The 27267-nt window shown below is 38.4% G+C and overlaps 1 protein-coding gene across 19 annotated transcripts in view; it reads right to left on the bottom strand.

The window, feature by feature from the left end:
* The window catches only part of TTLL5 (tubulin tyrosine ligase like 5), a 387986-nt gene that overhangs the window by 200108 nt on the left and 160611 nt on the right, over positions 1 to 27267 (bottom strand). For 16 of the 19 annotated variants that reach the window (XM_072623508.1, XM_072623502.1, XM_072623503.1 and 13 more), the window contains 6 exons: positions 15484 to 15630; positions 11826 to 11929; positions 7405 to 7532; positions 5577 to 5660; positions 1994 to 2389; positions 263 to 450 (listed from right to left, as the gene is read on the bottom strand). In XM_072623508.1, the coding sequence (XP_072479609.1) occupies positions 263 to 450; positions 1994 to 2389; positions 5577 to 5660; positions 7405 to 7532; positions 11826 to 11929; positions 15484 to 15630 (1047 nt within the window). Of the gene's footprint in view, positions 1 to 262; positions 998 to 1993; positions 2390 to 5576; positions 5661 to 7404; positions 7533 to 11825; positions 11930 to 15483; positions 15631 to 27267 lie in introns of those variants that run through there. The other 3 variants (XR_011970265.1, XM_072623510.1, XM_072623519.1) reach the window with 3 other exon arrangements.

The following is a 27267-nucleotide window of genomic DNA, read 5'->3' as shown; positions in this document are numbered from 1 at the left end:
TTGCAGCTAGACAATCAATTTATTAAACTACAAAAGAAATATATCTCAACCAGTAGCATACTTAAATTCAAACCATCTAATACAGAAAGTCAGTCTCTGGAATTGAAAGTTAATCAGATAATTTTATAAATTAAGTGTGTAACCATTAAGAACTTCACCTCCCATCACCACATTTACTCATTCTATACCTTGTCCATATCATCCTGTCACCAAAGTCTATCTTAAGATCTGAATTAATCTTTTGCAGCATTGCTGTACATACCTGCTGAGTGAGAAGACTGATGTGACTGGATGGGGAATATTGCCGTGCTGCTTGTTTCTCAGCCAGCCGCTGAAGCTCCGCTGTGACCATGCTTTGATTGTATCGTTTGCCAAAGGTAGTATTATCATCTCCATCCTTGGGTGTTTTGGCTAAACCTGCATGGTGTCTACTTGGATGGCATGTGCCTGCTAAATTAAAGAATGACAAGAAATTTTCATCCACTTAGCTGAGAAGTCTTATAAGCAATCAGGATGCTGGCCAAGAACTTATCAAGAAAACAGATTTTTTTTTTTCTGAATTCTGAATCTTTGTTTACAATTCAAATAACAACAAGTGAAGGCACTTCACATGCACATATAAAATATCTAAAAAGAATCTGAATCACATAAAGAAGTTGAGTTCTTAAACTGTATTTCCTGGCACAGTTTTACTTAGAAAGTTGAATCAATCACTACTTTCTAAGTATGATCAGAGGCTGGTTGGATTAACAAATGATTTTTAAGATTACTTGTAGCTCTAACATTATGTAACTAAGAAAAACAGTAGTTGGTGAGGTAGAGACCAATCTTATGATTTACTAACAATAATAAAAATCATGTCCTTGATATTTGTTCATGCAATTTTACTTACATTTCTTGTTTGTTTGTTTAAAGCTGAAGCAAACCACTTTATTTTTCAGTATTTGTTTAGCCTGGTATTTCTAAGGTACCCACTACCATGATATCCATAGTTTTCCTAAGAAGCTCCAAATGGGAAAAGGGAAAAAAACATAGTTGAGTACACTCAGAACCATACTCATTATCTTATATTCTGGAACACTGGCCTTTCCCATTAGAACCACTTTAATTTTCTTTCTTTGATTAAGTTTTCACTACCAAACTGAGCCCTTATTGAGAATTTTGATCTGCACAGGTTTTCAAGTACAGCAAAAAAAAAAAAAAAAAAAAAATCGTGGCTACTTTACAAGTGCTTTGAAAATTTTAATGATTTGAAAGGGTATACTTTGCTCAACTTTGACAAACTCAAAATCTACTTGCAATTTTCTTTCCTAAGAAAGATACCATGTAACCCATTAAGGTTTTTTATACTTTGCATCTACATTAACATTGGGTCTTTTTTCCTGTCTTCCCTTTCCTTGAAGCCATTGTCAGAGATGGAATAAATAGCTGGTCAGTTCACAGGTCTCATCCCACCTGGCAATTTTTATGTTTCTTATCAGTCTATATCTAACATGAAACAATGAAGCTGTTTTACATTCTTAATCTATAAAGTCAGATTTTCTAATCCTTTCATATCTTAATGAAGTAAGAAAAATAATGTATTGGGTTTTTTTTCAGATTAGTTTTGAAATGAAATGGTACATTATTATTACCTTCACAGAATAGAAAGCTGAAGGAACTATCAGTGAATACTAAATTAACCCCCATTCCTCTCCCTATGTGTTTTAATTCTGATCTGCCCAGTAGTCCAGGGAATCTCTCAATTAGCAGGCATGTCTTTTAAAGATTCAACTCCAAATATAAGATCACATTAGCTAAATTCAAGAATAACTCTTGTTTTAAAATAAGAATAGCATATCTATGGGTGTATTAGGAATAATCTGCTAATTATATCTAAATTGGTAAGTTATGAGTTTAGTGATATCCTAAAATATTAACACATACTTCACATATAAAAACAAAAAAAGCAATTCAGAGTCAAAAATTTTATTGACCAAATATTTATACTCACCTGCTTTAGCTGAGGAAGGCCGGGATAGTTTCTGGCTATATATCTGCGCAGCACTTTGAAATGAGGAGAAGGGGCCAATGGTGTAACTGCCAGACCGACAACGTGGCAGTACAGCTGGACTAGGTACACGATGTGACACCGAATGTGGGGAGGGAGAACAGTTATCAGGGGTTGCATTCTGTAAAGCAGTTGGTTGATGAGCCACATTGGAGATAACTGGAGGAACTTGGGAAAAAGCAGAGTGATGACTAGGTACTGGTGTGAGGTCAGAGGATGAAATCAGAGATGTCAAATGGGAGTTGGGAATTTTCTGAAGAATAGCAGTAGGACCAGAGGATGGACAAAGGGAAGTGCTATAGGGGAATTTACTCTCTTTTTCTGTTGATGTGGTAAATCCTGTTAAAAGAATTAAAAAGAATCAGACTATTTCAAGGAGAATGGGTAAAAAAACAAAACTATACAGATAGAAAAAAATTGAAAACAAAGCCACTTCTGCCTGAGGCAGGTCACAAGAAAGTAGATTCCAATTTGTACTGTTCAAGAACTTAAGGAGTTTTGTTTCTCAAAGATGACCTTGATTGCTATTCTTGGCAAATGGAACAAAACAAAAGATGGGAGTTTGTTTTTAATCTCCTCTAAGAGCCAAAGTTAGGTTACCTTCAAAAAGGAGACTAGGCAAACTTTTATAATGTTTGACAATTAGGGCAAAGTTTCCAGGAGAGGTAGACTATTACTGTCAGGTTTCACTTCATTCATCCTTTTTTCCTCTCCATCCTCAGCCTTATGGAAAATGTAGAAAGTGACTGGAGTTCCAATGGATTTTTAACAAAATCAGAATTTTAAAAATTCTCTGGATAAGAAAAAAGATTATTAATGGAAAAAGAGGATTTGGAAGAGAAAAGAGCACTTTCTAGGGGGTAATACCATCTCTCTCAACATCATCTTTTTAATATTTTTGATTTGTATTATTTCTGACTCAAAACTATTTTACTTCTTTCTAGGGATTTCTTTTTCTTTTACAACATTAAATCCATCTAAAACTTCTGCTCTCTTAGAACTTCAGTACCACTCCTATTCTCTCTCAGCAAATAACCATACCTCTACTTTATTGAGGAATCTGAGGCCATCTACCATGATGCTTCATCTAACTTGCCTCAAAACTTCTCTATGTAATCACCCATTCTCCCTTCCCTTGCACGAATCTTTAAGGATGTGCTGGCTTTCCTTCTTACCACAGAGGAAATTATTTGTGTCCTTGATCTCATGAAAAGTCTTATCAATTCAATGCAGTATCATTTACATCTGTCTTCTCTCTACTTACAGAGCTATCAACCCAATACAAGTTCTCATCATGGACTAGACTATTGATTAGACTATTGTAATAGTCTAAGTAGTCTCCCAGGCTCTCTGCCTCCAGTCTTTCACCCTCTTCAAAGCATTCTCCACAAAACTGTCAAAGTTATATTCCTAAAGTACTGGTCTGACCATGTCACTCCCTGCTCTAAAAATTCCAATAGTTTCTTGTTGCCTCTATGATCAATTACAATCTTGTCTGATTGGCATTTAACATCTGACACAATCTAATGCCACTTTATGTTTTCAGACTTACTCCACATCACTCCATCCCTTCGTGGACTCTACAATACATGTAGTCAAACAAGCCTCTCTTCCGTCTTGTCCCTCTCCTACCTTTGTGCCTCTGCACAAGTTGTCCTCCTTCCTCTTGACTGCCCAGTTTTCTTCAAAACCAAGCTCAAGTGGCATCTCCTGGATGAGGTCTTTTTTAGTTCCCCCAACAGCACTTCCTTCCCCATCCTCTTTCCTTTACCTATAACATTATGTTTTATTTTTGTATGTTTTGTATATACTTAGGTATCCTCTACTAGAACATGAGCTCCTTGAGGTCAGATACTATTTGGTTTTTCTTTTTGTATCTCCAGGGTCAAATACAGGGCTTAGCACATAGTAGGTACTTATAATAAATGTTTATTGATTTATTGATCCAGGAAAGTTTCCTCCTGGATCTTCCTCTGCTGATGATTTTCACTCTCACCTTCTATTTCCCTCTCTCTACTGGCTCTTTCTCCTGTGTCTATAAATCTGCCCAGTTCGCTCCTATCCCCCAAAACTATCGCTTGATCCTTCTATATCCTCCATTGACTGTCCTAAAAATCTTCTCTTTCATTGCTATCTAGAAAGAGTAATCTATACTTGTTAAGTCTACCTCACCACCTATCCTCAAGTCCCTGCAAATTGTCATTCCCTACCATTTTACAAAAACTGTTCTCTTCAAGGTCACCAATGATTACTTAATTGCTGAAACTAATCACTTTTTCTTAATTGTCATCCATTTGATCTTTCTGCAGCATCTGAAATGGTTGATCATTCTGAGTCCTCTTTGGTCTTCCATGTCATTACTTTCTCTCCTGGTTATATTCCCTCCTTCCAAATATTCCTTTTATTCTCCTCTTTCCTATCACTTCCCTGCCTTTTATGTGTGACTATATTCCAGACCTCTATACTGGACTCTCTTCTTTCTTCACATCTTCTCCCTTAGACATTGTATCTGCTCTCACAATCTCAAATACCACTATTCAGAAGATGACTTCTTAATTAACATAGTCAGCTCTAATCTCTTGATTTCCTATCCAGCATTTGCAATGATTTTCTGAACATTTTCACCTGGATATTGAGTTAATACCACAAAGTCAATGCGTCCAAAATTTAAACCATAATCTTGCTCCCTAAACCTGTCCTTCTTCCACTTTGTCCTGATACTCAGGTAGGCTTAACACCATGGAATTATTTTTGACTCTTTCCTTTACCTATAACATCCAATGAGTCATCAAATCCTATCCATTCTGCCTCCACTGTGTAATTTATACCCTTCCCCTCCTCACTACACACACTGCCACTACCCAAAGTGAGTCCATCTTGAGCTTGTTTGAGCTCATCTGTTCTAATGGAAGCCTTTCTTTCTGCCTCCAGTCTCTCCCCTCTCCAACTTAACCCTCACAAAGCTGTCAAAATAATTTCCTAAATACATAGGCTGTAATCATGTAACTCGTCTGTTAAAAAACCCTCAAATGCTCCCTCTCGTGTCATCGTTGTAGTATTTAACACCACTGAAAGAGTGACAGCTGTAGTATTTAATACCTCTCCAGCCTCATTCACAACAATCCTCTTCATCATTCGTTCTGTACTAAAATCTTGTTTCTCAGCACTCAGACCATTTCCTTCCTCAGTACATGCTTCCCTCTTGATCCCAGCCTGCTGAAATCCTTATCTTTCTTCCAAGTCCATCTTAGATGCCGTCTCCTCCACGATGGTCCTCACTCTGCTCTTCCTAGGTGGAAATGATTTCTCTCCTCTCAGATTTCTTTCCTGGATCCCTTCTTTGCCTCCAATTGCATTCTGTCTTGTATCATATTTATTTGTATATCTGTTATATTCCAACTAGCAGCCCGCAAGTTCTTTGAGGACATGCACTGTGGTTTTTATATCGCCCAGGACATATTACAGTGACCTATGGAGAGTATGAGTTTAATGACTGCTCTACTGCCCTGTTTTAAAAAAGACTTACGTGATAATTTGTCGGAATGAAGTTCTGCTCCCTGTTGATGTTTGGGCTGCTTGATTCTCACTTCTTCAACGGTCTCAGGATGGTCTGATATAGGAAATTTTGAGAATTTAGACAATTCTGCTGAGTTATGAAATCACAAATAGTATATCCATTTTGTGTAAAGAAATAACTAAGGCAGTACAAGATTGCATCAATTATAAAGTATTAGAAAACAAATTAGTCACAAAAAGAATTCTCATTTCCTACATAGAATTGTGGTGTCTCCTTACTGTGTCAGAATAGCCCAATATAACATAATGGGAAATCATTTAATCAGTGTCATTTTCTCAATGTTAATAGAGGAGCCAAAGAATACTTACTTCAAATTGACTAATACCATTGAAATATGGCAGATGAAATCACCTTTATTGGCCAAATAAGACTATTAGCTATTTCTTAGTCCTATATTGCCTTTCCCTGCCTCTAGGAATTTAGGAAAATCACTATCTATAGCAGGAATACATTTCCTATTGAAATTATTCTCTTCCTTTAAGTCCCCATTCAAGTACCACCTCTTCCATGATGTTCTTCCTGACTCTTACAAGTAAAAGTGCTCTCTTCGTACAAGTATCTTAAAGTATTTTGCCTTAATCTCTCCTTTGCAAGGTAAACGTGCTTAAACATGTGTACATTTACTTCCTTATTAAACTGTAAATTCCTTGAGATCATAGACTTTTTTTTTTCCACCTTTGCCTCTCTAGTACCTAGCACACAGATGAATGCTTAATAAACATTTGCTGGATTGATTTAAATGGTAATACTGTCACAAACTGTCTTTTAAAGCAACATATTCACTCATAATAATTTGTAATACTCTAGGGCAAGGGTTCTTAACCTGGGATCTGTCCATCTATTTTCTTAATATTTTGATAACTTATTTAAATATATTTGATTTTCTTTGTAATCTTGTACATTTTATTTTAAGTATTTAAATATTATTCTGAAAAAGGTCTGTGGGCTTCAATAGACTGCCAAGGGCGTCACGACAGAAAACAGGTTAAGAAATCCTGTTCTGAGAATACCTAGAACTAAAGGTATCCAAAGACAAATCTTCATGTCTGAGTTAGCCCTTATCTTCTATGCTAAGGTTAAAAAAGGGCCTAACTTCTCACATCTGTGGGGTGTGGTAGCTTATGTAATTGCCTATCAGGCTAAGTCTCTCTCACCTACCATCAGTTCATTTCACAAAAAACTGCCTCAAGATGGAAGTAGTTTACACAGACATTTACCTTTTTAATGAAGAGGCGGTTCCTGGACTTATGAACACTCAACTTACTAATGATGGTGGTTGCACCTAAACCCTTCCTCCACTACTACATGGAAAATGCTCTTTTATGAAATTTCACCCAACCACCCCTGCTCCCACAGCTGCCATCACCAATGCACATACTACTTCCTCACCACCAGAAAGAACTTTTATGCCTTCAGAACCTTTTCCCAATGCTTTTACAGGAGCCTTCTTTCTCGGTAAATCATTTTACTATGTGGGCCTTATGTCAGAATTTAACACAGGTCAGTCATACTGTTAAAATGAGATTAATGGGAAAAAATTATATGTATACACTGAAAAATAAAAACTGACATAATAGACTGCTTTCTAGATTATACAAGTCAGATATGGGAGAAAAAAAGTGAAGCTTATGTCAAATTCAGTATCTTTTCTTATTAACATAAGACAATGACTATCTCCTTGCTCTATCTAGTCTCTTGGTGGATCATTTTTGGCCTCACTTTCCTATCTACCTTCTTTCCTTTGAGCTTCACCATCAGCATTAACAAAAATACTTACCACCTTTTGCCCCACTATCAGAATAACTGTTGCTGTTCTTGGTGGCTTTGGAATTAGTTCCCAGAAAGACACTTGCAGACTTGTTTTTTTGGGTATAAAAAGTCAAAACCTCCTCCAGTTCAGCCTCACTAAAATAAGCAGAAACAAATTAGAAAAGGATTGTGCTTTGGAAAATAAACCTGAAACCAACAAAATCATATGATGATAACAGAAAAATGTGGAGAAAAATGAAAGGCATACGATGTGGAAGAAAACTAAGTACTTTTTAGAGACAGTTTATGAATTAAATTTTAAGCATCTTTGCTTAAAGAGCAATAAATTCAAAAGAGACAAAGATCCATTCTGCCTTTGAAAATTTCTAATCCAAGGCATTTTCCCTTTACAATTTATAGTTTAAGAATTCCATACAAGTCATTCCCCAATTGATAAATGGTCAAGGGATATGAACAGGCAGTTGTCAGAGGAAGAAATTAAAGATATCTATAATCATATGAAAAAATGCTCTAAATCACTTTTGATTAGAGAGATGCAAATCAAAACAACACTGAGGTACCACATCACGCTTGTCAGATTGGCAAACATGACAGAACAGGAAAATGATAAATGTTGGAGAGGATGTGGGAGAGTTGGAACACTAATACATTGCTGGTGGAGCTGTGAGCTGATCTAACCATTCTGGAGAGCAATTTGGATCTATGCCCAAAGGGCTACAAAAATGTGCATATCCTTTGACCCAGCAATATTGCTTCTAGGACTGTATCCCCAAGAGATCATAAAAATGGGAAATGGTCCCACACATACAAAAATATTTATAGCAGCACTCTCTGTAGTTCCCAAAAACTGGAAATCAAGGGGATGCCCATCAACTGAGGAATGGCTGAACAAATTGTGGTATATGAATGTAATGGAATACAATTGTGCTATAAGAAATGATGAACAAGAAGACTTCAGAGAGGCCTGGAAAGACTTATATGATCTGATGATGAGCGAAAAGAGCAGAACCAGGAGAACTTTGTACACAGCAATGACCACAGTGTGCGAGAGTTTTTTCTGGTAGACCTGGAACTTCATAGCAATGCAAGGACATAAAAAAAAAAATAATTCCCAATGATCTTCGAAGGCAAAATGCCTTCCACATTCAGAGAAAGAACTATGGAATTCAATCGTAGAATGCAGCAGATAATTTTCTTGTATGTGTATTATGTTTTGGTTTGTTATATGATTTCTCCCATTTATTTTAGTTCTTCTACACAGCATGACTATAGTGAAAATGTATTTAATAGGAATGTATGTGTAGATCCTATATAGAATTGTATGCTGTCTTGGGAAGGGAGAGGGATGGTGGAAGGGAGGGAGGGGGGAAAAATTTAAGTTTTATGGTAGTGATTGTAGAACATTAAAAATAAAAAATAAATAAAAAATAAAAAAAAAGAATTACATATTTATGATTCAACAAGGACACAAAGTTTGGGTAACTGTTTTTAACGCATCAAACAAAAAACCAGTCAATTACTTTTTTTGGTGCCTCCCCTGAAGAATCATTTCACTAAAACCATTCCTTCAGTTTTTACAGGCTGTGTTCATCCTTCATTTTCAAAGAGGATCATGACATCAGAGAAATGATGACATGACTTGCACTTGACTTTGTTTGGAGTGAGGGAGGGCTGTGCAGGTCACCAGCCTCACTTTCTCCTCCTAAGCCATTTGGATCCAGTGCCCAGAGATATTCATCAGGATGACTGGATATGGCCCAGGATGCGATGGGAGACCTTGGTACTCACTTAAAGTGAGGTAATGTTTAGTTTTTAACCACTTCCTCTAAGGAGGTTCCTTTCAAAATGGTCAAAAGTAAACTTAAAAGACACTTCTGTTAACTGAATTAATCAAAAGACTTCTTGCTCTTATTCATACCATTACCCTAATCATTTTCAGGGATGATTCCCTTCCTGCTGATCAAGCAGGGAAAGCCCTTTAGAAATTAGTTAGTTCTTCCATAAGAATGATGAAAAAATACTTCTTGCAGGATATTGTTGCAGAATTGAAAGATGGCTAATTTCTTGTTCTAATTAGTTCAACATAATCAGACTAAGGTATTGTCCTAATATAATTTCTTAATATTTTTCTAAAGAGGGAGTGGGGAAAGAGGTTAAGTATGCTTCCATACGTGAAATATCCTTGTCAAGGGAAGATGTAATGAAATGATATATGGGGATAAAGTGCTACACAAATACAAAATACAGTAACACTGGAGGCACCATAAGGTAATGGATGTCACTGAACTGGGCGTGTGGTAAGAAAGACCTGGGCTCAAATCCTACCTCTGACACTTTAGCCTTTACCCTTTATGAGATGCAGTTTCCAGAGCTGTGGGAATAACACCACCACTAATATCTACTCCGCAAGGTCGTTGTGAAGCTTAAGCAAGACAAATAACGTATGTGACACACTTGGCAAAACTTAAAATGTTATGCAAATGTCAACCATCCTTATTAACACTTCCTTTATTAAGCATTATCAAGGAATAAGCTATTACACATAGTTTTCCATATGGCTGAGGTTCTATTCCACTTGTTTTTTTCATTTTCTTCTTCTAATCATCTAAGGACTGAGAAGTCAAGTCATCAAAACTGCTAGGGTAGGGTCTAAGAATAAACAGACTCAGAAAAACACCGTGAAGGGCTTTCTGAGCAGTGTGCGGGTAGAGTTGCAGTACCCAGATGGGGCTGGTCTCCCCTTTGGGCAGCCTGGAGCTCCACTGGGCTTCCGTACTGTCTTTGATAATATTGTGGATAGAACTGAGGTCAACGCATCTTTTAGATCAGTGGGGTGTTACTGCACTGTCATTATTGTTATTTGAAGATAAAGAAGGCAAAAAACTCCCAGGCTGGAGCCTGCATCAGAAATACAACTTGAGTAATCATTTTGGAAGCACTAGGAATGTGGAAGTACTGTGGAGTAAACTCAAGGACTTCTCTCAGAAGTGAACTTCCATATGGTAATGACTTGACTCCCCAAGTAACTTTCATTTTTAACAAAAGGTAAGTGAAGATTCTGTTTACTTTCCAGCACTTAACATTGAATCAATCAGTCAGCAAGTGGAACACATTTACTTGTTTCGATATAGAATCAGAAGTCCCTGTATGATCCTTTCTCCAGAAGACAGATGACTGTGAATCTGAGCAAAAGAGTTTAATATATTTATTTGACTTAACAGATCCTTGAAAGAAACTAAATTCAGAATTTTTCTATTTACTACAGTAGTCATTCTTCAACCACAGAATTAAACATTTCTTCTCTATTTCTCTAAGATAAACATGGCAGATGTTTCCTTCCTCCTTTGCCTCAATACCTTTCTAACACTGTTGATCATTCCAGGCTCATTCAGAGTCAGCTAAAATGCTTTTTGCTTCGATGTGTTTAACCTTTCTAGTATGAGGGATAAATCTATGCTCAAAGAATGAGCTAGAACATCAAAGAGGGGATTACTTACTGCTATTTGACAATGTTTTAGTGGTGGAAATCAAGGTACAATTTATTTTCAAATGGTTAAGGTTTTTTTGTCCACTAGGCTTCAGATGGTTGGGAGCCAGTTCATAGGGCTATTTTGATCTTTAGATTTAACTATTTTTGCAAATTTCCCATTTTGCACAGGGCCTTCCAGCATGAGTCCCACTGAATTATTTTGTTGTGTGTTTCATGTAAGCTCTTTGAGGAAATGAGCTGCTTCTGCTCCCACCTTTGTATCCTCGGGGCATACACAAGCATACTGCCTGGCCCATAGTAGATACTTATTAAATGCTTGATGATTAACTGTTTGAAATCAACTACCCATAGGCAGAGATGTGCAGACAATATATAATAATCATGGCCTGACTGGTTGTATCAAGATAGAGAACTAAATGTGGAGATTTGAAATCCTTATAGACTAAGCTTGAGGATAAGAGACTTTTTGGTTTATCCTATTTTTATATATAAAGTAGGCATGTTGCTCAGAGGGCTGAAAAACTAATAAGTCTCTAACTCATTCAACATAAGCAAAGTTGCCTGTGTTGCCCTGAACTGGCAGGCTGAGGGGACAAAAATCAGACTCAGTAAATGCAAGAAGACTCCATTGGAATCATCCCAAGGTAAGTTTAAGGATCTCCAGTGTGAGATACTTAGAAGGAAATTTAGCAACAGTGTTTGGCTACCAAGAAGAGCTTTGAGAACCACAGCTGTGACAACTACAGTATAACTGGCTGAGACTCTGAGAGATTCCAGTAGACCACACTCGTTCTCCTTCTGAAAAATGGTTTCACTCAGATCCATAAGTAAAAAGGGAAGAAAATACTGATTTAAGAAAGACTGAAAATTCACTAGGATGGGGAAGGATTGGGGATGGGGGGAATATAGTATAGCATGTAATTAAGACTCTCTTCTACCTTGCATGGCTGATGAAGTCCTGAAAGTTTTCGGAATTCACTCCATCATCTTCTTCTTCTTCAAGTTTCTTCTTTGATTTCTTTTCAGCCATTTGTTCTGTTTCCTACACTCCCACCACCCCCAAACAAATACATGAATAAATATATTTTCGTCCACTGTATCTGCATGCCCTAATTTTGCCATAAGATAATAGCTTGAGAAAAGAAATAAAGTAGCATAGAAATTCAAAGGACATAGACATAGCATCAGTAAAATGCTGATGATACAGACTGATGGAAGGAAACTGAAATTGATATGAATTTGATTGGATGCAGGATGACAGGATACAGACTTGTCCCTTACTCCAAACTCTTTAACTTTATCATTGTGGGCAAACTAACAATGTATTTCCAATATTTGTGAACTTAGAATATTATTTTAGACTATTATTTTTATAAAGCATATTGAAGTCTCTAAGCAAAAGCTTTCATTTAAATGAAAATTATTATGTTTACACTGCCTATATATAGGGGCCCTTGTAATTATGCCTTTTGCATTTTCCTGTTGTGGTTTCCAAGGTCACACAGTTTTAAAAGCATAGCACTAAGCATACTGAATGTTATGGTCATCAAGGGATCTGGAGAAAAGATGGGTCCTGAAAGACACTCTCATACCAGCCACCCAAACATACCCTATAATCAAAATCCAACTACTTTAAGAGCAATTCTAGATAGAGCCGAAAACTAGGAGGCAGCCAATCTGGATGTTGTGCCTAGATGTTTGTTCTACCAACTATACAGTACAACTCAGGGAAAGGCACTTGACTTTTCTATGAGTAAGTATTTTTTCAAAGTGACAGCATTATTTCTCAAGAGAGATTCAAAAAGCTTTTTGAGACTCACAAATAAAAATTCTATATAGATTCTTATAATTCAGTGACAAACTTCATGGGAGTTATAGCAAAATAAGGTTAGTGTATAAAATGTTTCAGAGAAGAAAATCTAATCAATGCAAAGAGGACATTATATTCATGATACAAATTTGTATTCCAATGTATTTCAGATAATTCAATTTCTTAATGTCTACACACATATTAATTACACTGCAGATGATCCATATGCTCTCAAGAGTTGTCCAAGTTACAACACAGCCCCAAATGGGTTGGGGTCAAGGCAATGTTCATTCCAGAGGAAAACTGCCACCAGATTGGTAAATCAGTGATTCTGATTCAAAGGGAAGGCTTTGCCTGTGGGATGGAACAATCCCTGGGAATGGGTCCTCATTAAGTAATGTAGCCTCATTATCCAATTATGTTGAAACTGCAGTCTTACTCTATACAGTAACATCACCTAGTGAACAATGATTGCTACTTAGGAGATAAATATGTGCCTCTCTGCCCAGTTGGACTGAAGTTACTATGTTTTCAGTAAATGCAGAAGATAAAAACTGGAGAAAAACAACCGCAATATAAGTTAGTTTGTCTTTGAGTGCCATAAGAAAAGTGGTAAGTGCAATGGGGTTCAAAGGAGGGAAGAGATCCCTGTCCAATTTTCTACAATGTGTGATGCAATTGAGGAAACTAAGTTGTGTGAAGCTCAAATAAGCCAACTAGAGTACTAATGAACGCTACTGAAAAGGAACCCAACAGTGAAAGCATCATAGATTCAGATTTTATGTTGCAGAAACACAGATTCAGAGCTGGAAGGAACTGCAGAGGTCATCTAGGTCAACTCCTTCCCCCATTCTCTCAGCTGAAAACCTCGCCTCACATTTTACAGAAAAAAAACTAAAATCATTCACTATGAGCTCTCTCTTTACTCCTTTCTCATTTCCTATCAGTCAAATGTCTTTTGCCACTTTCTCTTTCCCTGTCGCATTTGGTGACACAGCCTTACTCCTTACCAAAGGTATACCCTCTACTTGTTCAAGAGATTCTATTTCATCTCTACTCCAACGGACTGCTCTCTCTTTTAATCCCCACTCTTTCACTAATCTTTGTTCTCTCTGTCTACTGATTCTTTCCCTATTGTCATGCCTGCCCTATCTTGGAGAAAATATCACTTGATCCTTCCATTCCCACCAACTATCATTATACATAGACAAAAAGCTATCTACAATAGATGCCTCCATTTTCTCTCCCTCATTCTCTTCTTAACCCCTTATATCTGGCTCCCAACCTCAAAAATGCTCTCTCTGAAGTTACTAATGATCTGTTATTGCCAAAATCAACGACCTTTTCTCTATCCTCATTCTCTTTGACATATCTAGAGGCTTTGAGACCATTATCACTCTTTTCTCTCTAGACTTTTGGGATATCTCTCTCCTACCAGACCACTCCTTTCTCTGCCACTTTTGCTGGGTACTCTTTCAGATCCCTTAATCATGAGTGTCTCTCAGGATCCTGTCCTGGGCATTCTTCTCTTCTCCCTTTATACTACTTCACTTGGTGATCTTGTCAGCTCCCATGGATTTAATTACCATCTCTACACTGACAATCTACCCATTTTGCCCCAGACTTTCTAATGACCTTCAATCTCAATCTCACATCTCCAACTACCTTTCAGACATCTTACAGTGGATTCCAGTAAACATCTTAAACTTACTGTGTCCAAAATGGAACTCATTAACTTTCCTCCTAAACCCAATCCTCTCCCCTAACATCATCCTTCTAGACCTTTAGCTTCCCAAACTAGGAGTCATTCTGGACTCCTCACTATGTCTCACGCCTCCCCTACCCCATATCCAATATATGGCCAAGGTGTGTTGATTTCACCTTTGCAACAACTCTCAAGAACACCTCTTCTCTTCTTGGACACTGACACTGACACTCTAGTGTTGGTCCTCATCACCTCATGCCTAGACTATTGCAAAAGCCTGCTGTGGGTCTGCCTGCTTCAGGTCTCTCCCCACTCCAGTCCATCCTCCATTCAGTCACCAAAATGATTTTCCTAAAGCACAGATCTGATCATGTCACCCTTTCCTCCCCCTTTTCTTCCCTCAAATGAATAAACTCCAGTGGCTGTTACCTCCAGGATCAAATACAATGTCCTCTGGTTAGCATTCAAAGTCCATTATAACCTTGCTAACTTTCTAATTTTCTTACCTCTTACTCTCTAACATATACTCTGATCCACTGACACAAGCCTCCTGTTTGTTGCACAAATAAGACACTCCATCCCTCTGTTCTGGGCATTTTCTCTGTCTCTCCCTTATTCATGGAATGTTCTCCCTCTTCTTCTCAGACTACTGATCCCTGGTTTCCTTTAAGTCCAAACTAAAATCCTATCTTTTACCCAAAGTCTTCTTCATATCTTCTTATTAGTGTCTTCCCTCTGTTATTTCCTCCTTATCCTGTATATAATTTGCTTTGTGTATACTTATTCACACATCATTTCCCCATTAGATTATAAGCTCCTTGAGGGCTGGGACTGTCTTGCTTCTTTTTGCTTGGCACAATGTCTGGCACATAGTAGGCCTCAATAAATGTTGATTGAGTGACTGATCTAGTTTAACTTCTGCATTATATAAATGAGGAAATTGAGGTCAAAAGAGGTAAAATGAATTGCCTAAGAACACAAAAGTAATAAGTAGCAGAGTTCGGATCTGAGTCCACATCCTGACACTAAATCCAGTTTCACTGCAACAGGATGGATATTATCCGTTAGGAGAGCCACTGACCTTGTTGTAGACAATGATGAAGTCGCCTAGTTGGTGTGCTAAGATTCTTCTCCTTTCTAAAAGGGCCAATCTCCGGCTGGGTAACACCATTCTCAGGGAATGCTGCAGATTGCTTGATGCACGCTTGAGGAAACGAACTACCAGCTCCTACACCCCCAAAAAGCACAGAATCAAAAGCACAAAAGTACCAGGGAACAAAATATAAGATATGTATTGATGAGGAAAAGGAAATGGTGGAAAGACTATATTATTTGCTCTTCATTCACTTACTCACAAATATTTATTGAGCACCTACAATGTACAAGGTGTTTTGGGGGATACAGATATGAAAAACATATAATCTTTTGCTTGCAAGAAACTTACAGTCTCCTATAAGAGATTCTGTTCAATTCAAATCAAACATTTATTAAATGCCTAATAACCTACAAGGCACCATGCTAAGTGCTAAGTATACAAGGTCAAAAACAGTCCTTGCTCTCAAAAACATTCTATTCTATTGGAGAGATAAATAAAATACATAAAAACAAATAAAATACAAAGCAGTAAGTCAAAAAAATAACGCCACTACTTCATATTTGAGATAGCTGGTGGTGTAATTAAAACAGAGTGCTAGGTCTGGAATCAGGGAAACTGAGGTCAAATCCAACTGTAAACACTCACTTGTTGTGCGATCCTAGGCAAGTCACGTAACCTCTGCCTCATTCTGTATCTACAAAACGGGGATAATAATAGCACCTACCTCCCAGGGTTTAGGAACAAATGAGGTAATTACTATAAAGCTCGTAGCACAGTGCCTAGTACACAATAAGGACTACATAAATGTTAACTGTCATTGTCATAATTGATAATGCACCCAAGGAAATAGGATCCAAAGTACATGAAGGAAATTTTCATCTAATAATAGTGAGAAAGAAATGGCGAAAGTATAATAGGGAACTCAATGTGTCCTTTTCAAAATAAAACTAATTTAACCACAATTCAGAAAACAAAGCATCAATCAAAAGAAATAACAGACTGTCAATCTCAAGTAATAACACCAGTAAATAACAAATTTTATAGATAGCCAGGAAAAAGACCTTTGAATATTTGAAAGGAAATTCAAATACCAAGACTATTTCATACACTCTCTAAAACCTGCAGAATAGTATAAGAAAAGCAAAAAGCTCAAGTTGCAACTCAAAATGACATACCCTGAAAATCTGAGATTAATTATTAATGAAGAGGGACTAATTAGAGGCATTCATGAGGGAAAAAAATGAGATAAGACAAATATGTGACTTAAAAATGTCCCAAAAAAGAGTCACGAGAAAGTTTGTTGTTGTGGCTGACATAGGTAAAATCATCATAAAAATAATGATGAAATATTGATGTTTAGAAGTTATTACAAAAAAGAGAAAGAAGCTGACTTACAGGTAAAATAAAAACAAAACAGAGGGATCAAAATATAAAACAGCAATGTAAGTGAAAAGGACATAAGTGGACATTTTAAAATTATAAGAAGTAAAGAGAGTTTAATTTTTTTAAAGATTCTTTTAACCATACCACCATCACCTACAGGGCAGTTAGGTGGCACAGTGGATAGAGTACCGGGCCTGGAATCAAGAAGGCTCATCTTCTTGAATTCAAATTTGCCTTCAGACACTTCCTAGCTGTGTGAAGCTGGACAAGTCATATTACCCTGTTTGCCTCAGTTTCCTCCTCTGTGAAATGAACTGGAGAAGGAAGTGTTAAACCACTCCTGTATCTTTGACAAGAAAACCCCAAATGGGGCTACGAAGAGTTGGACACAACTGAAACAACTCAACAACAACAACAAACCATCACCTGCAAGTGAATCTCCTATTCTGTGAGACAAAACTGCAGAATTAAGAGAAAATAAACAGGAAGATGGGAGAGGTGTAAGGATAGAGGGATTTGGATGATCATAATAACCATAATGGTTTTAATGTTTTAAGGTTTGGAAAGCTCTTCATACGTAATCTCACTTGATTCCAACAATCATGTGATGTAGGTGCTATTGTTATCTCCATTGTACAGATGAGTGAACTGAGACTGAGAAAATAAGCTGCTTAGCATTACACAGCTAGCACATACCTGAGAAGAAATTTCATTGTATTTCATGTACTCTTATCAAATCCCAGGAGGAAACAGTTAAAGGATGATGACTCCTCTAATTACTCAACAAGAAGAAAGGTTCCAAGAGAACAGTGGAGGTGGTGGAAGCGAGGAATTAAAACTGAAGGAATGAAAGGGAGAGTTTATACCTGACATTAGAGGTGATGACATCGTGATGGATTTACTCTGGGCAGAGCTGGTACACTGGATACACTCTATTAAAGAGTTGTGCCACTATGGACAACACTCTGTTCCATGAGAAGGGATAATGCCAAATGGCACCCAAAAGACTCAGGTTGTGTGGCAGAAGGACCAAGAGATGACATGGCACAGACAGGGGGAAGGAGAACAATCACAGCAAGGGCAGTGAGTAAAAATGAATGGCACAATTTGGGACATAAGAGTAATTTCTACCAAAAGATAGAGCTTTTATCCAAATTATTTTCCTCATGAATTGATGCTTCAAAAGGGTGAGGCACAACAGAAAAAAAAAGGGGGTAAACATGACAAGATTTGAAAAGCAATAACAAAAAAATTGTTTGCAATAGAGTATAAAATGGGCATTTTATAAGATTTAACTCCATGACAAATATAAAGATATTTGTAAAAAGGAATAAGAAATTAGATCATGAATGCAAGAATAAAACTGAAGAATAGGCAGGATAATAAAGAGAATTAAAGAAGAGAATGAAGTAAAGAAATTCTCAGAAAAATGAACAGAGCTTTCTCCTCAATTTGGCTGAGTGAATATGAGGAAGGCTCAGGTCTATCACAGCTTCCCCACAAAGAATGAAAAAAATATCTATCAGGGTAATGATTAAGAAATCCAGGAAAAACCTGCAGTAAGTATATTCTTCCAATTTAGGAGCATATAAAAAGAGAGCCAGAAGTCTGTAGGCACTAGGGAAGGGGCCCCACCAGAAAAGCCAGGCCCAGTAGTAAAGGTCATTGAAGCCTTCAAACATGCAGATCTAGGGAAAGTTAGGAAAAGTCTGGAGCCTGCAGTGATTTACCCTGGGGCAGGGGGATGGAAGCTTTGACTAAGGCCAGAACATTTTGAGCTTGGAGATGAGTTGCTTTGACTCTGGACTGAGAGCACAGAAGCTGTGGTTTTCAGGTCAAGAGGACATCAGATCTCACTATTGTTCAGGCTGCTTCAGAAGTGTGCTTCCTGGTTTGAGCCTCCCTGATATCCTTAAAGAACAAAGTGCTCTGTGGCAGGACCCAGATAATGTGGATCAGATCAAACAAGGGCCTGTCATTTTTTTCCCAGAACTGCTCAGCTCATGGCCCTGACACAAACTCTTAATTCTGGAAGCAAGTCTGGGAAAAATGACTAAACACAAACTCCATGAAAATTAGATTGAACCAAAAAGAAATAATGACTCATGAGAAAGACAAGAAGAAATACTAGAACTAAAACAAAAGAATTTTTAAAAAAAGGAAAATGGAAAGTACTATCAAAAACAGGTCCAAAAGAATAATCTAAGACTCATAAGAGATCCAGAAAGCCATGATAAAAAATGTTTTTGAAAAGGCCTAGATAGGGGCAGAGCCAAGATGGCAGAATAGAAAGAAGCATCTATTCTAGTTCTTCCCCCACAGCTCATAAAATACCTGTGAAAAATGGCTCTAAACAAATTCTAGAGCAGCAGAAGCCACAAAACAACAGAGCAAAAGAGATTTCCAGTCCCAGGCAGTCTGGAAGGCCGACAGGAAAGGTCTATTGCATGGGACGCAGAGCAGAGCACAGCCCACAGAGCCCAGTTTGGCCTTGGCTGAGCAGCACAAGCAGGAATAGGACCAGAACAGGTCTTGGGGGCAGAATCCCTGGCAGCACCTGTGGTTCTCAGATCCCTGAACCCACAAACGCCAAAGATAGCTTCAAATGAAAGTGAGAAAGCTTGTTCACCTGGGTGAGAAGGGAGCCCCAGGCAGTAGCAGCAGTGGCAGCAACGATTTTTAGAGCCCTAGCCTAAAGCCCCTGGGAGAATTGAGTTGCTGATCTGGGTCTCAGCCCTGAGTGGCGGCCCTGGGGTGAGGCCACTGCTGTGGTGGAGCTGGTGAAGGCTCTGGAAAGGGAATTCTGTGTGCAGATCCTGGGCAGAAAAGCTTTGATAGCTCAGAGCGCAGGCCAGGAGAGGAGTAAACTCCTCTCCCTTGATTGTGCCACCTTGGAGGAACTGAGAACTTACAGGTCCCCAGAGTATACCCTCCTCTTGACAAAGGACTCAAAAGTCAAGTAACTGGCTGGGAAAATGCCCAAAAACGGGAAAAAATAAGACTTTAGAAGGTTACTTTCCTGGTGAACAGGTATTTTCTTCCATCCTTTTGGATGAGAAAGAACAATGCTTACCATCAGAGGAAGACCTGAAAGTCAAGGCTTCTGTATCCAAAACCTCCAAAATAAATATGCAATGGTCTCAGGTCATGGAAGAGCTTGAAAAGGATTTTGAAAATCAAGTAAGAGAAGTGAGGAAAAATTGGGAAGAGAAATGAGAGCAATGGAAGAAAATCATGAAAAGTGAGTAAACAGCTTGCTGAAGGAGACCCCAAAAAATGCTGAAGAAAAAAAACAACTTTAAAAATAGGCTAACTCAATTGGTAAAAGAGGTCCAAAAAGCCAAAATATTTATAGCAGCTCTCTTTATGGTAGTCAAGAACTGGAAATCAAGGGAATGCCCATCTATTGGGGAGTGGCTGAACAAGTTGTGGTATATGAATGTAAAGGAATATTATTGTGCTATAAGAAATGATGAACAGGAAGACTTCAGAGAGACCTGGGAGGACTTATATGAACTGATGCTGAGTGAAAGGAGTAGAACCAGGAAAACTTTGTACATAGCAACAACCACAGTCTGCAAGGAAATTTTCTGGTAGACTTAGTCCTTCACAGCAATGCAAGGACCTAAAAAATTCCCAATGGACTCTTGAGGCACAATGCCTTCCACATCCAGAGAAAGAACTATGGAATTGGATCACAGAATAAAGCAGACCATTTTCTCTAGTGTTACGTTTTGTTTTCATGACTTCTCCCATTCATTTTAATTCTTCTATGCAACATAACTAACGTGAAAATGTATTTAATAAGAATGTATGTGTAGAACCTATATAAGATTGCACACTGTCTTGGGGAGGGGGAGGGGAAGGAGAGATGAAAGAGGGGGAGGGAGATGATTGTAGAAAACTGAAAACAAATTAATTAAAATTTAAACAAAAAGAAAAAAAGATGTAGTTTCCTTTCTTATCTCTTTTAATTAGGTCCATGTGGGCTAGATGTCCTCTCCCTCCTTCCTTCCTTCTTTCATTTGTTCCTCCCTCCTTCCTTCCTCCCTTCCTTCTCCTTCCCCGAACTTCATCAGTGTTTTGCTTCTGTTTACCACCTCCCCTTATCTGCCCTCCCTTCTGTCAGGCCCTTTGAGTCAATGCTGATGAGAGTAAGGTTCAAACAACACTCATCACCCACCCTCCCATCTCCCCTTCCACTGTCTTTCATGCCTCTTCATGTGAAATAATTTATCCCATTCTACCTCTTCCTTCCTTTAACAACCATTATACTCTCTTTAATTTTTTTGGTCATTCCCTTAAATTCACCTTATAACTGTATCCTCTGTCCATGTGTATTACTTCTAGTTGTACTATTTGGAGTTTTAAAGGTCATCTTCCCATGTAGGGATATAAATATTTTAGTTCTATTGAATCTCTTGTTTTCTTTTCCCTTTTTACCTGTCTATGCTTCTCTTGGGTCCTGATATTGGAGGCCAAATTTTTGGTTCATTTCTGGTATTCTGCTTATGAAAACTTGAAATCATGATATAACCATATTTTAAGTATGCTTAATTTTGCCATGTAAGTAATTCTTGAGTGTATTCCTATCTTTTTTGTCTTCTGGGATATCATGTTTCATGAGCTCCAAGCCTTTGATGGTGCAATTGTCAAGTCTTGCATAATCCTGATTGTGACTCCCTGATATTTGAATTGTTTCTTTCTAGCCACTTGTAGTATTTTTTCCTTGACCTGATAGTTCTGAAATTTGGCTATAGTGTCCCTTGGAGCTTTTATTTTGGGATCACATTCCTGAGGTGATCAGTAGATTCTTTCAATGCCTATTTAATGTTTTGGTTCCACGATATCAGGGCAGTTTAATATTTCTTGAAATTTATTTCTTGATTACTTCTTGAAAGATGCTGCCTAGGTCTTCCTTTTGATTATAGTTTTCAGGTAGTTCAATGATTTTGATATTGTCTCTCCTGGACATATTTTCCAGGTTAGTTGTTTTTCCCATGAGATATTTTACATTTTCTTCCATTTTTTCATTCTTTTGAATTTGTTTGATTGATTCTTGAAGGCTCATAGAGTCATTAGCTTCCACTTGCTCAATTCTAACTTTTAACGTACAGTATTATAATTAGCTTTTGCAGTTTCTTTTCCATATGGCCAACTGTAGTCTTTAAGGAGCTATTTTCTTCAATGGATTGCTGTATATCCTGTTCCATTTGGCTAATTCTACTATTTAAGCAGTTTTCTAAGCTACTGATGCTTCCAAAATAATTCTCCTGCTTCACTCTCATCTCTTATCCCATTTTTCTTCTACCTCTCTTATATGATTTTTAAGTTCCTTTTTGAGCTCTGCCATGAGTTCTTTCTGGGCTTGAGACCACTTCCCATTTTTCTTATCTTTTTTTTTAATTTTTAATTTATTTATTTAACCTTTAACATCCATTTTCACAAAATTTTGGGTTCCAAATTTTCTCCCCATTTGTCCCCTCCCCCCACCCCAAAACACGGAACATTCTGATTGCCCCTATCACCAATCTGCCCTCCCTTCCATCATCCCCCCCACCCTGCTTATCCCCTTCTCCCCCACTTTCCTGTACTGTAAGATAGGTTTTCATACCAAAATGAGTGTGTATTTTATTCCTTCCTTTAGTGGAATGTGATGAGAGTAAACTTCATGTTTTTCTCTCACCTCCCCTCTTTTTCCCTCCACTAAAAAGTCTTTTGCCTGCCTCTTTTATGAGAGATAATTTGCCCCATTCCATTTCTCCCTTTCTCCTCCCAATATATTTCTCTCTCACTGCTTCATTTCATTTTTTAAAGATATGATCCCATCCTATTCCATTCACTCTGTGCTGTCTCCGTGTGTGCAAGCGTGCATGTGCGCGCGCGTGTGTGTATGTAATCCCACCAACTACCCAGATACAGAAAAGTTTCAAGAGTTACAAATATTGTCTTTCCATGTAGGAATGTAAACAGTTCAACTTTAGTAAAGTCCCTTATGACTTCTCTTTGCTGTTTACCTTTTCATGCTTCTCTTCATTCTTGTATTTGAAAGTCAAATTTTCTTTTCAGCTCTGGTCTTTTCATCAAGAATGCTTGAAAGTCCTTGATTTCATTGAAAGACCATTTTTTCCCCTGAAGTATTTATACTCAGTTTTGCTGGGTAGGTGATTCTTGGTTTTAGTCCTAGTTCCTTTGACTTCTGGAATATCATATTCCACGCCCTTTGATCCCTTAATGTAGAAGCTGCTAGATCTTGTGTTATCCTGATTATATTTCCACAATACTTGAATTGTTTCTTTCTAGCTGCTTGCAAAATTTTCTCCTTGACCTGGGAACTCTGGAATTTGGCCACAATGTTCCTAAGAGTTTCTCTTTTTGGATCTCTTTCAGGTGGTGATTGGTGGATTCCTTGGATACTTATTTTGCCCTCTGGTTCTAGAATCTCAGGGCAGTTTTCCTTGATAATTTCATGAAAGATGATGTCTAGGCTCTTTTTTTGATCATGGCTTTCAGGTAGGCCCATAATTCTTAAATTGCCTCTCCTGGATCTATTTTCCAGGTCAGTTGTTTTTCCAATGAGATATTTCACCGTATCTTCCATTTTTTCTTTTGGTTTTGTTTTGTGATTTCTTGGTTTCTCATAAAGTCATTATCCTCCATCTGTTCCATTCTAAGTTTGAAAGAACTATTTTCTTCAGTGAGCTTTTGAACCTCCTTTTCCATTTGGCTAATTCTGCTTTTTAAAGCATTCTTGTCCTCATTGGCTTTTTGAACCTCTTTTGCCAATTGAGTTAGCCTATTTTTCAAGGTGTTATTTTCTTCAGCATTTTTTTGGGTCTCCTTTAGCAAAGTGTTGACCTGCTTTTTATGCTTTTCTTACATCTCTCTCATTTCTCTTCCCATTTTTTCCTCCACCTCTCTAACTTGATTTTCAAAATCCTTTTTGAGCTCTTCCATGGCCTGAGCCCATGGAATATTTATTCTGGATGTTTGGGATACAGAAGCCTTGACTTCTGTGTCTTTCCCTGATGGTAAGCATTGTTCTTCCTCATCAGAAAGGAAGGGAGGAGATACCCGTTCACCAAGAAAGCAGCCTTCTATGGTCTTATTTTTTTCCCCTTTTCTGGGCATTTTCCCAGCCAGTGACTTGACTTCTGAGTTTTCTTTCCACCCCCACTTCGTCTCCAGATCTGCCCAGCCAGCGCTTGGGGTCTGAGATTCAAATGCTGCTTCCCAGCCTTAGTGCTTTTGGCTGGGGCAGGGCTGCTATTCAGTGTGAGATTAAGTTCAGGTGCACAGGTTGAGGTAGGGCCCCCTCACAGGGCTCAGTTCCCTCAGGGAGTTTATGTGGAGACCTTCAACAATGGATCCAAGCTCCTGCCTGCTTTGGGAGCCCCTATCCCCTGCTGCCTCCACTGCTGCCTCCCAAGGGGGCCTAAGTTATGGGGACACCCCACTCCCCTCTTGACCAGCCAAAGAGACCCTCTCACTGACCCTTGTCACCTGTGGGTGGAGGGACCTGCGCAGCCCCTGGAGATTCTGTCCCTGAAGCCTGCTGGGATCTGTTCCTCTCAGTGTCACATGGCCAAGGCAGGGCTGGGCTCTGCTCAGGGTCCGGTGCGTGACGGACCTTTTGCGTCAGTTTTTCAGGTATCTCTGGAACAGTAATCTCCTCCACTCCATTGTGGCTTCTGCTGCTCCCGAATTTGTTGGGAGTTCTTCTTTACAGGTGTCTTATGGGCTGTGGGTTTCGGAGCTAGCATATGTATGTCTTTCTACTCCGCCATCTTGGCTCCTCCCCCCACTTCCCATTTTTCTTTGGGGTTTTTCTCACAGGTATTTTGACACTGTTGTCCTCTTCTGAGTTTGTCTGGGTCTTCCTTGTCACCATAATAACATTCTAAGGTCATATTCTTTTTTGCTTTTTTCTTTTGCTCATTTATATTTTGGAGGCGGGGTGCTTTTCCTCTCTTTTTAAACTTGAGTTCTTTACTGGGGGTAGAAGGGACACTGTCTCAGGTTTCTTGTGACAGTGGCTATCGGCTCTGGCTGTTTACCTGGTGTTACCCTGAGGCCCAAGGTGGACCTCTTGTATCTGGTGCTATACTGAACGAATGCAGTTGTTGGTACCTGGCACTGCTGGAGGTCATCAGGATCTGGCAAATTACCTGGTGCTATGCTGGGGTCCCGGTGGTGGTGTCTGAAGTCTGGTGGGTGTTTCCGTGTTTCCCTGGAGTTATACTTAAGTATGTGGAGGTCTGGCCCTGGAGGATGCACGTTTGTCGAGAGCTACGCTGAAGCACATGGTGGTTCTCAGAGCTGGTATCTGCTAGTTCCCCTAGCTATGCTAAGACACATGGGGCATGGGGAGTCCTGGTGTTGATGTCTGTCTTACTTCACCACACTGGAGTTTAGGATCTCCCTCTGGTTTGCTGAGGTGGGGCATGCTGCTGAATACAAGGATGCTTCCTGTCCTTGAATGTGCTCCCCTTTTAGGTCAGACAGACCTTTTTTTCTGATCTTCCAAGTTTACTGGATAAAAAAGATTGTTTCATCCTGTCTTTTTGCTGGTTCTGCTAATGCAGCTTTATTGCTTACTCCTCCATCTAGGCTCCCAGAAGTCCCAACTTCTTTAACAAATATCTAGAAAGAGCATCAGACTAAGTAGTGATTGGGAAATCGAAGGAGAGACCATAATGGGTGAGTTTTCCTTTCTAAGATCAAATTTTCAGCAACAGGTGAGTAACAAAGGCATTTATTGCAATTATGGGTGGGCCTGTGGTATTGTCATTCTGACCTGAAACTAAATGGCTGATTCAATCCATTGGCAAGTAATCAGGGCAGAAACTGTGGTTAGGGGGTTGATCAACAACTCTTTCACTAAAAATTGCAGATTCACTCCAGTGTCCTGTCTTGAGGTTTATAGCTAAATATCAAAGACAGGGATGGGAGGTTCAGACAGGGAACAGCTCTTTCACAATGCCTCAGCCAATGTCTAGTGGAGCTGCAATACAAGGCAAGCCTGTAACTGTCTTCCTCAGACCCAAACCAAGATTAAGGGCTTACAAAGCTCATGTAAGGAGATGAGTGTGCCTGAGATTGGACCATTTAGGGATAAAAATTCAGACAAAATTATGAATTTGTAGTTCTCTGTCCTGAGTAAATGAAGACTTATGCAGAAGACAATATTCAATACATGGAGAATGCAGTAGCAGCAGCTCAAATAATGTAGGCCAGGGCTATATCAAACCATAACATTATCTCTAGAAGCAGAGAGGACACATCCCTAACATAATAGTCCCAATACAGGAAATAAGGATGAAAGAATAAGTAAATAAACAAATAAAATACATGTACAATAAAGAGCTTTTATGGAACCAGGAATGTCTAAGGTAAAAATCTCAAAAGAAGAGAATAACTCCAAAACATCTACAAAGACTCAAAGAAAAATATAGCTTGGGCATAAGGTCAACTAAAACTCTTGAGAAAAATAAAGCAGAAGATTTTTTAAAAATGAATTGAAAATGATAATACAAATGAAATGAAAACTCTAGAAGAATTGGAAAAGAAATGAGAACACTGAGGGAAAGACTTGGAGCGAGGATTAAATGTTCAGTAGAAAAGATATAAAACCTCATCCAAGAAACAGACACAATGAAAATGTGAAGGACCAAAAATAATTTAATAACTCCATGAGACAATTTTGCTTTGTTGTACAGTTGTTTTAGTTATATCCAAATTTTCTTGGCAAAGATACTGGAGTGGTTTGCTATTTCCTTCTCCAGATAATTTTAGAGACAAGGAATATGAAGCAAACATGGTTAAGTGTCTTTTGTCCAGGATCACACAGCTAATAAGTGTCTGAGACCAGATTTGAACTTAGAAAGATAACTTTGCCTGACTCCAGGCCTAGTATTCTATCCACTGAGCCACCTGGCTGCCCCAATGAGACAAAAATAATTATTAAAGAAAAGTCGAGACAGTTCAGCACTTCCCATTGAGGCGTAGCTGAGCAGGAAACCTCTGGGGTGGCCTGAGGCAGCAACAACACAGTGGAACAGGCAAACTGGCAGCCCAAGGCCACTCCTGATACTTTCAGCCCACAGATTAAATGTCTGTAAGTCACCTACTTGAACTTTCAGGAGCTAAAATGGTGGAGTGATTGGTAAATGCTCTCTCCTCCTCCCCTCATTGACCTATCAAACATTTAAAGAACAGTTAAATCCAATATTATATAGACTATTTGGGAAAACTGGGGAAGAAGGAGTACTCGCAAATTCTTTTTATGATGCAAATATGGTACTGATACCTAAGAAACAAAACAGAAAAAGAGAATTATAGACCAATTACTCTAATGAATATAGATGCAAAAATTTTAAATAAGAT

This window comes from Notamacropus eugenii, chromosome 7 (genome assembly GCF_028372415.1).
Source record: "Notamacropus eugenii isolate mMacEug1 chromosome 7, mMacEug1.pri_v2, whole genome shotgun sequence".
Classification (NCBI taxonomy): domain Eukaryota; kingdom Metazoa; phylum Chordata; class Mammalia; order Diprotodontia; family Macropodidae; genus Notamacropus; species Notamacropus eugenii.
Note: the sequence above shows the minus strand (reverse complement) of the source record. Positions and strands in the feature narration are given on the sequence as shown.